The following is a 15,341-nucleotide window of genomic DNA, read 5'->3' on the forward strand; positions in this document are numbered from 1 at the left end:
GTCGTTCTCTCTGTCTGGAAAGAACGTCCCTTGCTGCGGTGCTTCGATATATTGCTGAAGCTTCCTGACTGGTATGTCCATTTGATCGTTCGTCCAAATGCACTTCCCTGTTACAGGGTCCAAGGTTCCGCCAGCCCCGAAGAACCAAGTCCGGCAACGGTCTGGCCAGTTAATTGTCTCTGGTTCGATCCCTTTATCAACCAGATCATTATCAGTCTTGGCCCACTTAGGCCGAGCTACGAGGTAGCCACCTGACCCCGTGCGATGGTGATGCTTCTTCTTCGAAGCATTTTGCTTGTTTGTCGCCGACATCTTCTTACTCTTTTCCGATGTCTTGTGGGCCACAAATGCGGGCCAGTGATCTCTGATCTTCTCACATCTGCCCTTGAATTCTAGTGTCTCATTATTTTCGACAAACTTATTCAGCTCTTTCTTCCACCTCCTGAATAGTTCCGCCATCCTCTTAAGAGCAAAAGACTTGATTAATTGCTCTTTAACTGGCTTATCTGGATTATCCTCTGGCGGTAGGGTGAAACTTGACTTCAGCTCAGTCCAAAGATCATTTTTCTGCATATCATTGACATAAGACACCTCAGGGTCTTCTGTAGCCGGCTTAAACCATTGCTGGATGCTGATCGGGATCTTGTCCCTAACCAAAACCCCGCACTGAGCAACAAATGTGCTCTTTGTCCAGAGGGGTTCAATCGGTTGGCCGTCGGGCGCGATTGCTATGATCTCAAACTTTTCATCCGAGCTCAACTTTTTCTTCGGGCCTCGTCTCTTTACCGAAGTTGTGCTTGATCCGGAGGGCTAGAAAAAAGAACAAAGACTTAATTAATATGTGTACATACCAAAACAATGAATGCATCAATTAGCTAGTTAGCAGAAGCTTAACTAATATATATACCTGGCCGGACTCGGTTCGGTCACCGGAGACGTCATCACGGTCTCCTTCTTGCACCGGCATTGGGTCACCGGAGCCGTCCTCACGGTCTCCTTCTTGCACCGGCATTAGGTCACCGGAGCCATCATAATCAGCTGCTTCCAGACCATCGGTCTCGTTGAGAAACAACGAGCAGATGGCATCACTTCCTCGTGCGATTATGTCCCCCAACAACTCTTCTTGTACTTCGTCTCGGGCGGTGTCCATAGTTTCTACAAATATTGACAACATGGCAATTATTATTCAAACATGACAGATGGATATATTAGTGGCAAAAACTTAGAACTAATATTAATTAGTGGCCTCGACGCTGCTTCTCTAGGGTTTGGGGTGGCCTCGACAACGCTTCAAGGATAAAAAAAGAAGAGGAAGAAGAAAAAAAAAGAGGAGAAGAAAGAATAGAGGAGTAAGAACTCCTCTATTCTTTCTTCTCCTCTTTTTTTCTTCTTCTTCCTCTTTTTTTATCAGGAACGAGGGTCGTCGAGGGTCACCTAGCGATAGAGGAAACCCTAAATAGCAAGTATCATGGGTGTGAGATACATGTGGCCGTCAGTGTCGGACACTACATCCACGTCCCACAAGTGACGTGGGCGTCGAAGCCCGCGCCACTTGTGGGACGTGGATGTAGTGTCCGACACCGACGGTACATGTATCTCACACCGACGATACTTTCTATTTAGGGTTTCTCCTCTACCGCTCGGCGACCCTCGTTCCCGATAAAATAAAGAGGAAGAAGAAGAAAAAAAAAGAGGAGAAGAAAGAATAGAGGAGAAGAACTCCTCTATTCTTTCTTCTCCTCTTTTTTTTCTTCTTCCTCTTCTTTTTTATCCTCTTCTTCCTCTCATGTTCGATAGGATCGCCGAGGGGTCGAGAGGTTGCCTAGTGTCAAAGAATTCAACAAAACCATGTCTTCATCATTAGGCGAAAGTAACATGTGCATGATGGTACGAAGCTCTCCAAAGTTATTTTGGAACGGAGTCCCAGATAAGATAATTCGCTTTTTGGTACAAAGTTCAGCAAGAACCTTCCAAATATCGTTATTTGGAAGGCCTTTGCTGAAATTCATACAAAAAGGCAAATTATCCTATCCGAGACACCATTCCAAAATAACTTTGGAGGACTTCGTCATGCCCTGGTTACTTCCGGCTAATGATGAAGCCATGGATTTCTTCAATACTTTGACACTAGGAAACCTCTCTCGACCCCTCGGTGATCCTCGACCCCTCGAACCCTCGACGACCCTGGAACCCTCGACCCCTCGAACCCTCGACGACCCTAGACCCCCTCTCGACCCCCTCATGTCGAAGTTATCGGATAGGGGGTATATCGACAATGACATACCCAATACATGCATACATACATACATATCACATGCATCCATACATATATGAACAAAATTAATATCTACTAATTAACAACCTAAATAAAAAAACTAATACATATAGGAAGAAGAAGAAAAAAGAAGAGAAGAAAGAATAGAGGAGAAGACTTCCTCTTCTTCCTCTCCTCTTCTTCTCCCTCTTCTTCTCCCTCTTCTTCCCCTTCTTCCCTCGACCCCCTAAACTAGTTCTCAACCCTCATGTCGAAGTTATCGGGGAGGGTTATATCGACCCCCCCCCTCCTGTCGAAGTTAACGGGGAGGGGGTATATCGACAATGACATGCATACATGGAAAAAAATGCTATCCATCTATACATACATAGCCACATACATATATACATGGAAATAATGCTATGAAAAAAATTATGAACAAAAAAAATAATACACATAAACAAAAAAATACATATATGAACAAAAAATGCTCTGAACAAAAAAAATAATACACATATATGAACATCTATACATACATATAGCCACATACATATATACATTATATATACATACAAAAAATGAAAAAAATGATAAACAAGTGGCGGCGGCTCACAGCAGCGAGGTTGACTGGCGAGGGCGACGGCGGGGGCGGCGAGGGCGTCGGTGAGGGCGGCGGCGAGGGCGTCGGCGAGGGCGGTGGATGGCTCGGGGAGGAGGGCGGCGAGGGCGGCACGGGCTCTGGGAGGAGGGCTCGGGGACGACGGCGAGATCGGGGACGGCGCGGGCTTGGGGACGATGGCGAGCTCGAGGGGCGGCGTGAGCTCGGGGAGGAGGGCTCGGGGACGACGGCGAGCTCCGGGGCGGCGCGGGCTCGAGGGCGGCGCGGGCTCGGGGGCGGCGCGGGCTCGAGGAGCGGGCGGCGGCGACGACGAGGAGCGGGCGGTGACGGCGACGGCGACCTCGGGGCGGCGACGGCGAGCACGGACAGCCTGGCAGCGTCGTCGGGGCGGGATCGAAGAAACTGAACCAAAATTTTCACAAGTGTGGCTTATATAGACGGAGCATTGGTCACGGTTCGTGGCACAAACCGTGACCAATGCCCCCCTTTAGTCCCGATTGGTGCCACCAACCGACACCAAAGGCCTCTTTTCAGCGGCGGCCTTTGGTCTTGGTTGGTGGCACCAACTGGGACTAAAGGGGGGCATTGGTCACGGTTTGTGCCACGAACGGTGACCAATGCCCCCCTTTAGTCCCGGTTGGTGCCACCAACCGGGACCAAAGGCCTTGTGCGGCTGCTGCGTCGAAAGTTTAGTCCCACCTCGCTAGTTGAGAGGGGCGCGCAGTAGTTTATAAGCCCCACTGCCGCACCCCTCTCGAGCTCCTCTCCATTGCAGGCTTACGGGCCTAATTGTCACTGCTATGCCTGTGGGCCTACTGGGCCTTCTGCGGGCCTGAATCCTGGCCCTTGGATGGGTTTCTAGTCGTATTCAGGCCGTGGGGGCCCAGTAGGTGGCATTTTTTTTGTTTTTTTGTTGCTTTATTTATTTTCTTTTGTTTTTTGCTTTATTTTTTAATTCTTTATGCTTTTAGTTTTAGAAAAATTATAAACTTTTTGTTAATGCCATTAGTTTTCAAATTTGAAAACACTTTTTTTGTTTTTTTGTCTTCTTTGTTGCTTTATTTATTTTATTTTGTTTCTACTTACAACAAAATACTTATTGTTGCTATTTTTTTCCAGTTTTTTGTTTTGTTTTCTGCATTATTTATTTTCTTTTGTTTTTTGCTTTATTTTTTTATTCTTTTTGCTTTTAGTTTTAGAAAAATTATAAACTTTCTGTTAGTGCCATTAGTTTTCAAATTTGAAAACACTTTTTTAGTTTTTTTGTTTTCTTTGTTGCTTTATTTATTTTATTTAGTGATTAACTTTACTATAAAAATAGTTTTTTCCTGTTTTTTTGATTTGTTTTTTGCATTGTTTATTTTCTTTTGTTTTTTGCTTTAATTTTTAATTCTATTTGCTTTTAGGTTAGCAAAATTATAAACTTTCTGTTAGTGCCATTAGTTTTAGAAAAATTATAAACTTTCTGTTAGTGCCATTAGTTTTCAAATTTGAATAGTTAAAATTTGAATTATTTGAAAACTGTTTGAATCACAAGTTTGTGAGTAACTTACTAAAAAATGAGAATAGATGCGCTTATAGAGAAAATTCAACCTAAATTCCTAGTAAATTTCTATGAATTTCAGAGAAATTCACTATGAATTTAGGTTAAATATTTCTCTATTAGGGCATCTATTTTCACTTTGAGAGGAGCTCAACAAGGCAGAGAGCGAAGGGCTTATAAACCGGTGTGAGCCCCCTTCGGTTGGCGAGGTGGGACTAAACTCTGCCTGCAACGAGGACCAACCCTTTAGTCCCGGTTTGTGGCACAAACCGGGACTAATGGTCATGGGCCAGGGGCGAGGAGCAAAATTATAAACTTTCTGTTAGTGCCATTAGTTTTAGAAAGTTGAAAGTTGAAAGTTGGCATGGGCCAGGGACTAATGGTCATGGTATTACGAGGGCCGAACCATAAGACATGAAAGCATTTCAAATGAACTCTGAAAAAGTTGAAAGTTGACATGGTATCATAATTTCACCCACATAGCATGTGCATGTACAAAACGGACAATGGTAGCATGTTCGTGTGTTACAAAGTTGGCATGGTATCATCATAATAGTTGCGGGAGAAAGTCTTCACTTTTTCTTCGCTTGTGTCATTTGCTTATTGCGCCGTCACCATGGATAATCTTCATTGTTTATCAGGATGCTTGGGTCAGCCTTGACTTTGAAGGGAGGAATTTCATGAAACTTCTCATAATCTTCAGACATGTCTGTCTTGCCGTCCACTCCCAGGATGTCCATTTTTCCTTAAAGAACTATGTGGCGCTTTGGCTCATCGTATGATGTATTCGCTTCCTTATTTTTTCTTTTTCTCGGTTTGGTAGACATGTCCTTCACATAGATAACCTGTGCCACATCATTGGCTAGGATGAACGGTTCGTCAGTGTACCCAAGATTTTTCAGATCCACTGTTGTCATTCCGTACTGTGGGTCTACCTGTACCCCGCCGCCTAACAGATTGACCCATTTGCACTTAAACAAAGGGACCTTAAAATCAGGTCCGTAGTCAAGTTCCCATATGTCCACTATGTAACCATAATATGTGTCCTTTCCGCTCTTGGTTGCTGCATCAAAGTGGACACCGCTGTTTTGGTTGGTGCTCTTTTGATCTTGGGTGATCGTGTAAAATGTATTCCCATTTATCTCGTATCCTTTGTAAGTCAATACAGTCAAAGATGGTCCCCTGGACAACAAGTACAACTCATCACAAATAGTGTTGTCACCTCTGAGACGTGTTTCCAACCAACTGCTGAAAGTCCTGATGTGTTCACATGTAATCCAGTCGTCGCACTGCTCCGGGTGTTTGGAGCACAGACTGTTCTTGTGTTCATCGACATACGGGGTCACCAAGGTAGAGTTCTGTAGAACTGTGTAGTTTGCTTGAGACCAAGAATATCCGTCCCTGCATATTATTGAGTCTCTTCCAAGAGTGCCTTTTCCAGTCAGTCTCCCCTCATACCACGATTTAGGGAGACCTATCTTCTTAAGGCCAGGAATGAAGTCAACACAAAACCCGATAACATCCTCTGTTTGATGGCCCATGGAGATGCTTCCTTCTGGCCTAGCGCGGTTACGGACATATTTCTTTAGGACTCCCATGAACCTCTCAAAGGGGAACATATTGTGTAGAAATACGGGCCCCATGATGACGATCTCGTCGACTAGATGAACTAGGACGTGCGTCATGATATTGAAGAGGGATGGTGGGAACACCAGCTCGAAACTGACAAGACATTGCGCCACATCACTCCTTAGCCTTGGTACGATTTCTGGATCGATCACCTTCTGAGGGATTGCATTGAGGAATGCACATAGCTTCACAATGGCTAATCGGACGTTTTCCGGTAGAAGCCCCCTCAATGCAACCGGAAGCAGTTGCGTCATAATCACGTGGCAGTCATGAGACTTTAGGTTCTGAAACTTTTTCTCTGGCATATTTATTATTCCCTTTATATTCGACGAGAAGCCAGTCGTGACCTTCATACTGAGCAGGCATTCAAAGAAGATTTCTTTCTCTTCTTTCATAAGAGCGTAGCTGGCAGGACCTTTATACTGCTTCGGAGGCATGCCTTCTTTTTCGTGCAAACGTTGCAGGTCCTCCCGTGCCTCAGGTGTATCTTTTGTCTTCCCATACACGCCCAAGAAGCCTAGCAGGTTCACACAAAGGTTCTTCGTCACGTGCATCACGTCGATTGAGGAGCGAACCTCTAGGTCTTTCCAGTAGGGTAGGTCCCAAAATATAGATTTCTTCTCCCACATGGGTGCGTGTCCCTCAGCGTCATTCGGAACAGCTAGTCCACCAGGACCCTTTCCAAAGATTACGTAGTGTAAATCATTGACCATAGCAAGCACGTGATCACCAGTGCGCATGGCGGGCTTCTTCCGGTGATCTGCCTCGCCTTTGAAATGCTTGCCTTTCTTTCGACATTGATGGTTGGTCGGAAGAAATCGACGATGGCCCAGGTACACATTCTTCCTGCATTTGTCCAGGTATATACTTTCAGTGTCATCTAAACAGTGCGTGCATGCATGGTATCCTTTGTTTGTCTGTCCTGAAAGGTTACTGAGAGCGGGCCAATCGTTGATGGTCACGAACAGCAACGTCTTAAGGTTAAATTCCTCCTGTCTGTGCTCATCTCACGTACGTACACCGTTTCCATTCCACAGCTGTAAAAGTTCTTCAACTAATGTCCTTAGGTACACATCAATTTCGTTGCCGGGTTGCTTAGGGCCTTGGATGAGAACTGGCATCATAATGAACTTCCGCTTCATGCACATCCAAGGAGGAAGGTTATACATACATAGAGTCACGGGCCAGGTGCTGTGATTGCTGCTCTGCTCCCCGAAAGGATTAATGCCATCCGCGCTTAAAGCAAACCATACATTCCTTGGGTCCTTTGCAAACTCATCCCAGTACTTTCTCTCGATTTTTCTCCACTGCGACCCGTCAGCGGGTGCTCTCAACTTCCCATCTTTCTTTCGGTTCTCACTGTGCCATCGCATCAACTTGGCATGCTCTTCGTTTCTGAACAGACGTTTCAACCGTGGTATTATAGGAGCATACCACATCACCTTCGCAGGAACCCTCTTCCTGGGGGGCTCGCCGTCAACATCACCAGGGTCATCTCATCTGATCTTATACCGCAATGCACCGCATACCGGGCATGCATTCAGATCCTTGTATGCACCGCGGTAGAGGATGCAGTCATTAGGGCATGCATGTATCTTCTCCACCACCAATCCTAGAGGGCATACGACCTTCTTTGCTGCGTATGTACTATCGGGCAATTCGTTATCCTTTGGAAGCTTCTTCTTCAATATTTTTAGTAGCTTCTCAAATCCTTTGTCAGCCACAACATTCTCTGCCTTCCACTGCAGCAATTCCAGTATGGTACCGAGCTTTGTGTTGCCATCTTCGCAATTGGGGTATAACCCTTTTTGTGATCCTCTAACATGCGATCGAACTTCAGCTTCTCCTTTTGACTTTCGCATTCCGTCCTTGCATCGACAATGACCCGGCAGAGATCATCATCATCGGGCACATCGTCTGGTTCCTCTTGATCTTCAGCAGCTTCACCCGTTGCAGCATCATTGGGTACATCGTCTGGTTCCTCTTGATCTTCACCAGCTCCCCCCGTTGCAGCATCACCGTATTCAGGGGGCACATAGTTGTCATCGTACTCTTCTTCTTTGCCGTCTTCCATCATAACCCCTATTTCTCTGTGCCTTGTCCAAACATTATAGTGTGGCATGAAACCCTTGTAAAGCAGGTGGGAGTGAAGGATTTTCCGGTTAGAGTAAGACCTCGTATTCCCACATTCAGTGCATGGACAACACATAAAACCATTCTGCTTGTTTGCCTCAGCCGCATCGAGAAACTCATGCACGCCCTTAATGTACTCGCGGGTGTGTCTGTCATCGTACATCCATTGCCGGTTCATCTGCGTGCATTATATATAATTAAGTGTCCAAATTAATAGAAGTTCATCATCACATTAAAACCAAAGTGCATACATAGTTCTCATCTAACAACATATAACTCTCCAGAGCATCTAATTAATTAAACCATACATTGAAACTATGTAAAACATTTCAATGCGAAAACAAATGCAATCATAATCGCAACCAAGGTAACAATTGATCCAACGGCATAATGATACCAAGCCTCGGTATGAATGGCATATTTTCTAATCTTTCTAATCTTCAAGCGCATTGCATCCATCTTGATCTTGTGATCATCGACGACATCCGCAACATGCAACTCCAATATCATCTTATCCTCCTCAATTTTTTTTATTTTTTCCTTCAACAAATTGTTTTCTTTTTCAACTAAATTTAACCTCTCGACAATAGGGTCGGTTGGCATTTCCGATTCACATACATCCTATATAAATAAAATCTATGTCACGTTGGTCGGCATAATTTTCATAAACAATAAATGAACCAATAGCTATAAAGATAATATATATACCACATCCGAATCATAGACAGGACGAGGGCCGACGGGGGCGGATACCAAAACCATCGCACTATATAAGATGCAATAATAAAAGTAAGAAAATAATACAAGTATCTATGTAAACATACAAGTAAGAATATTTTTCCTTTCAGAAAGAAGATAAAACAAGAGGCTCACCACGGTGGTGCCGACGATGAGCTCGGCGCGGGTGATCGACGGCGGTGAAGACGGGGACGGGGCGTGACGGACCGCTAAACCTAGACAAATATTATGGAAAATGGAGCTTGGAGGTCGAGCTTGGAGAGGAGAAAGCTTAAGTAGTGTGGCTCGGGCATTCCATCGAACACCTTGTGTGCATAGGAGGTGAGCTAGAGCACCACCAAGCCCTCTCCCCCTCGGCCAGAGAAAAACAGAGCACTGGGGTGCTCTGCTCGCGAGCGAGGGGTATATATAGGCACCTCATTGGTCCCGGTTGGTGACATGAGCCGGGACTAAAGGGGAGCCTTTGGTCCCGGTTCAAGCCACCAACCGGGACCAATGGTGGTGGGCCAGGAGCGAGGCCCATTGGTCCCGGTTCGTCCCACCAACCGGGACCAAAAGGTCCATATGAACCGGGACCAATGGCCCACGTGGCCCGGCCGGCCCCCTGGGCTCACGAACCGGGACCAATGCCCACATTGGTCCCGGTTCTGGACTGAACCGGGACTAATGGGCTGACCCGGCCTGGCCCAAAGCCCTGTTTTCTACTAGTGTTCCCTATTTGACACTAGTCCTAAATTTTATTCCCTATACGGCACTTCCGTCCATTTTGAGCCTAAATGACACCTGAAAAGACGATTTTGCCCCTCATGCGGTATGTGTGTGCATGCGCGTGTGTGCTGTTGCGTGTGTGGGTGCACGCGCACATGTGTGCTGCTGCTGCATGTGTGTGTGCATGTGTGCTGCTGTGTGTGTGTTTGCTACTGTGTATGTACGTGCGCGCGTGTGTGTGCTGTTGCGTGTGTGGGTGCACGCGCACATGTGTGCTGCTGCTGCATGTCTGTGTGCATGTGTGCTGCTGCGTGTGTGTTTGCTACTGCGTATGTACGTGCGCGCGTGTGTGTGCTGTTGCGTGTGTGGGTGCACGCGCACATGTGTGCTGCTGCTGCATGTCTGTGTGCATGTGTGCTGCTGCGTGTGTGTTTGCTACTGCGTATGTACGTGCGCGCGTGTGTGTGCTATTGCGTGTGTGGGTGCACGTGCACATGTGTGCTGCTGCTGCATGTGTGCTGCTGCGTGTGTGTTTGCTACTGTGTATGTACGTGCGCGCGTGTGTGTGCTGTTGCGTGCCTATGTGCTGCCTGCGTATGTGCTGCTGCTGCGTCTGTGTGTATGTGTGTGTTGCTGCGTGTGTGTGCGCGTGCATGTGTGTTGCTGCGTGTGTGAGTGTGTGTGTGTGTGCACGTGCGCGTGCGTGTTGTTGCGTGTGTGCGCGCGTGTGTGTGTTGTGCATGTGTATGTGCTGCTGCGTGTGTGCTCCTGCCCTCGCACTGATGCTGCGTGTGTATGCTATTGCCCCCCACACACATATCACATGAGGGGCAAAAGAGTCTTTTCAGGTGTCATTTAGGCTCAAAATGGACGGAAATGTCATATAGGGAGTAAAATTTAGTACTTATGTCAAATAGGAAAGGAAAACTTTTTCAGTGCCAAATAAGGAAGCAGATTTTAAGATAGTGTCAAATAAGAAATTTTCTCTATATCCGTCGCATAATCCTCCATCACCCAGACACCCATATATGTCAAGCGGCAATCATGACTACTGAGGCTGGTCATAATGGGGAGGAACTTAGGAGTAACATCACACACTCCAATACAACTTTGCTTATGTGGCACATATTTAATGAAGAGAGAGGTGCTTGTGGTAACTAGCTAAGTTACCGGAACATCACACACTCCAAGAAACAATGAGTCTATAACCTAATAAATACATCGTTGCATGACACTATATAAATGTTTCTATCCACTATGGAGATAGTAACATAGTCTAGGAAAGTATGTAAGTTACTAGCTTATGTTCTTGCTCATTGTGACCAGCCTGAGAACAAGCTTTCCCTCCGAGTCAAACAACGTATCCAAATTGTGCATCCAAATTGTGCGCATTCGTCAGATACCGCATCAACCGGAACGACTCGGTGGCTGTGTCGAAACCAACAATCTTGACACGACACGTGGGCAGAGCCAGGGCTTCCAGTGGAGGTTGCCACGGTGGTGGACCGGTGCATTATATCCATCGGGCGCGTCGAGTACCGCCTGTTGTAGCGAAGGCGATGACGCATTCCTGGAATCATTGCCTCCAACTGTGAGGACATAGAGCATGGTATCATTCCTGCCGCAGCCGGCTGAGGACCAGAGCACCCGGTATTCCCTAGTTGCATCGTGCCGGTAGAGGCCGAGTATGGTGTTGCTTGGCCGGTACTCAGGCTGTCGCATGGGAGCAATCCGGCGGGTGGCCGGGTTGCATATGTGGTACCTCGACCCTAGATGGCACTGGTAGACCACGACGAAGCCATGGCCGGCGGCGTGGAGATTGACCAACGGGAGCTTGGGCCAGAGCCGTTGGCAGGCCATGCTGTCCACGGCGCCACGGAAGACGCCGAGGCGGCGCCCTTCTCCCGACGATGGGCAGCGACGGCTGAGGCGGTGGTGGTCGAGCATGAACTCGGGCGTGAAGGTGGCGCTGCGCCATGACGAGCGGACGGCGCGGCAGCGGCCGACGTCCTTGGGCGGCAGCAGCACGAGTATCTTGTCCACGAGCATCTCCTCGGGCAGGTCGTCCAGCTCGGTCTCTCTCCCCTCCTGCGTCATCGCCGGCGCTCCGGCCGGCGGGTCAGCGGAAACAAACGAATCCTCATTCCCATCATCGAATGCTCGCCGCTCGTTCCAGATCGCGCGGCCTAGCGCAGCGCACGGTCCTGCGTGCGCCGCTGCCATCTTTGCTTCGCCGCTAAGCACGCGTGGGTCAGCCGGCCACGTGGAGACCCCAGAGAGCGCCAGCAGAGCATATTCCCGAGCCCACGTGGCGCGTCCAGATGCTGCTACCGGGACAGCGCATCATAGGTACCGGCGACTATGTAGTGTAGTGTACACGCACGCTTCTTCCTTTGTCATAGTAACAGCACAGGCAGAAGAAGCTAGCTAGCGATACGCCGGCTGTAAGGATGGAGGGGGACAGAAGGAAGGAGGGCGAGACGCCGCCGCCGGCGGTGAGAGGCGCGGCGTCGTTGGGCGTGTCCGTGCAGGAGTGGGTGCAGCACATGAAGGCCAGCGTGGTGGGCGTGTGGCGGAAGGCGACGGCGAGGAGCGAGCAGGAGGCGGCGGAGGCGGACCTGCGCGCGGCCAAGGAGCAGGTGGAGGCCACCGACGAGGCCGAGGCCAAGAAGAAGCACCTCGCCGGCTGATGGAGGTCGCCACGGCGCAGACTGCAGAGTGCAGAGTAACCCACTTTGTAGTAGAGTGGAAGTGTAGTTTGTTTACCTCTGATAGACTAGTTTTACATGTGTGTATCTGAAACTGCAGCATGTATGTACTGATGATCTAGACCAATCTCGACAGGCGTTCTACTGTATGTTATGCACCTTCAAAAATTCTGCTGTCTAGCCGAGTACATTCTGACGAAACACAAGCCAGTAGGGCAGATATCAGGGCAGATTATTTCATAAAGTACCTTGGCTGATAGCATCATCCTTTCGATCTTCGCGAATCCCTCATCCATGCTTCCGCTACCTTGGTTTCTCTTTGGTGAGATAATGACGGAAACTGAAGATAATTGCTACAGGATCATCTGGCATTTTCTTAACCAATCACCAGACCGAGTATCTGTTCTTGATGAAAGCAGTTTGGGAATCACAGACAACTTAACCAATCACCAGACTGGGTATGTTTGCTAATACTTTTGTAATAATCTTGTAGCACACATTTAGCAGACAAAATGGTCTGAATTTCTGAATGACATTTGTATCTGGAACCTTAGGAATCAGGGCAATAATGCCATGATTCAATCTCTCAAGGCCCAAGTTGTCAGAATGGAAAGCATTGATAAGATTCAGCAGGTTGAACTTGATCTTTCAAAATTCTTGAAAAAAATCAATTGGAAGAACATCAGGGAAAACTGCATTATTATGCTTCATTCCAAAGATAGCCACAAAAATGTCCATAGACAATTTCTTAGTCAGCATCTTCCTGCCACCCTCATTGAACTGAGAACACTGAATACATCAAGTTTAATGGAGTTGATCTCAGCGGGGCCAAACAATTTTTTGTAAAGTTATGTTTCAATAAGATCAGTCTCTTACTTTAACTCAACCTCGTCAGCAAAAGGAGAGGAAATGTAGTTCTTCGTCTTACTTCCACTGGCTTTCAGATGAAAAATGACTTGTATTACCATCACCATCTTTAAAATCTTTTTCTGTAGATATACATGTTATGGCGTCAGTGATGGGTTTGTCTTTGGATGCCGGGACGGCGGCCCCGGTCGGTGGGCTACCTGCTTGGCTCTGGAGCGAGCTCCATTGTGACGGTGGTTCCTTCAGCACTTGACCATGAGGGTGGCGAGTGGAGTAGCGGCAGGAGCTCTAACCTTCTCTCTTCCAGTAGAAATGGCGATGCCCTGGTTTGAACGAGCCGGTCTTTGTCGCAGTGGTGACCTAGGTGTCTCATGGTGGAGCTGGTGAGTTCCCGAGCGAAAGCTTCACGCTTTGACACTAGCGTCGGCGATGCCCCGCGGGTGCCACTATCGTTATGAGGATGTTGTCATAGATCTCTTCCCCGTGCCAGGTCTCCGGGAGAAACTCCATGTCTATGGACTCGGCAGTGGGACGCTTGACGCCGTCACCCTCATGGAGGCGTTGTCATGGAGCTCAAGGGTCGTCCATCGGGACACGACAATGTATTTATAATCACAATGTATTTATAATCGATCTATATATTTCATATTATAATTTGACATTTGCTTTGTTTTTATTGAAAAGGATAATATATATTAACATCAAGGAGATACCAATTACACCCAGTTTCTGCACCAATAAGAAGTCACCAAAACATCCAGAATAAACACAAACCAAAAAGAAAACAAAAAAGAAAGAAAAAAATGGCCTCGGCAAAGTGATCAACTCTTCTCAGCAGCATCAGCACACAACCACCACCAAAGACATCACCCAAAAAATATAAAAGGCCTCGAAAAGCGACACCTTAAGAAGGAAACAGTGCACAAGCGCCGTCGTCATCTGATCCAAGATCATAGGTCTTCACCCTAGAGAAAGACCGAGCTCTCAAAACAATACTTTCAACAAGGCAATTGCGAGGCACAACAAATTAAGGCCAGAACTTAGGTTCTCACCCTGAAAGTCATGACTCGGCACCCAAGGAGCACCATCAAAAATGAAATCCTCCTGTGTTGCTGCCCCCACTTAACACTGCTGCTACTGAAAGTTATCAAACATCTGGCTGACTCCATCGCCTTCAAGGCCCACTCCGCCTTATTGATCCTCCGATCTTAGCCATCAAGAGTTTCTCCGCCACTGCTTGTGCCATGGAAATCAAGATGCAGACATGTCCCATGGTGTCAACAAACAACAGAGCTTCGCATCGCACCCTCCTAGAGCCATGTAGGCTGGTATAGACGCGCACGACTGGATACTATCCGATCCAGATATCCTTGGGCAAGATCTTCGGCAGTAGTTCCGGAACACGTCGATGGCCAGATCGAGGAGGACCAATCATGCAGATCGTTGACGTGATGCGATGAGAGCACAAGGACCGCCACCACACCGCTGCCTAAACCACGGCGATGCCATCGCCGCCACGACGGAGGACCGACCCTCGCTATCCACAGCCCGCGACTCCAAGCGCCAGATCTGACGGAACCGGCACCAGCCGCCCCTCCATCACGCTGCGCAGGTCCGCCCCACCATCTTCGCCACGCAGCCACCGCCGTGTCCATCCAACGCCACGCCCAAGGCCCGGTTGTTCGAGATGTCGCCGCAACGCCCTGCGGGAGCATCACGCTCCCTGCCCGCTCACCACGTCCCGCACCCGTAGCCTCCCCGTCCACTCGCCACGTTCTCCCGCTGACTCCAGCTAGGCTTCGCCCGGTGATGCCCTTTGTCGACGACGAGGGGAGGGGGGGGGGGGGGGCAGGAAGGAGGTACGGGCGGCGGCGGCTAGGGTTTCGCCCAGCCGCCCGTGGGAGCGACTTGGGAAATCTGTTTCCAGTACATACGTCTCTCACGGCGAGTTGGGCGAATTCGATGCGTTGTCTGTTACGAATAGGAAAGGAGGGTCTTCTCACAATCTTATGTCTTTTGATCGTGTACTTTGGTTTATTGTGTTTTATCTACATAAAACGGGACGAGCACCTGTTAAAAAGAGAGCAACTCTACCACAAAACAAGTCAACCCATTCGTGAAGATAGGAAGAAATATATTTTT

At 48.0% G+C, this 15,341-nt stretch overlaps 1 protein-coding gene across 1 annotated transcript; it reads left to right on the top strand.

Moving 5' to 3' along the window:
• The first annotated feature begins 11,988 nt into the window (after nucleotides 1-11,988).
• LOC125524267 (uncharacterized) lies at nucleotides 11,989-12,500 on the top strand. The gene has a single exon (XM_048689346.2). It carries the CDS (start codon nucleotides 12,075-12,077, stop codon nucleotides 12,312-12,314), a length of 240 nt encoding a protein of 79 aa, XP_048545303.1. The 5' UTR covers nucleotides 11,989-12,074; the 3' UTR covers nucleotides 12,315-12,500.
• The last annotated feature ends 2,841 nt before the right edge of the window (nucleotides 12,501-15,341 follow it).

Source organism: Triticum urartu, chromosome 7A (assembly GCF_056163025.1).
Source record: "Triticum urartu cultivar PI428250 chromosome 7A, HENAU_Tu73, whole genome shotgun sequence".
Lineage (NCBI taxonomy): Eukaryota > Viridiplantae > Streptophyta > Magnoliopsida > Poales > Poaceae > Triticum > Triticum urartu.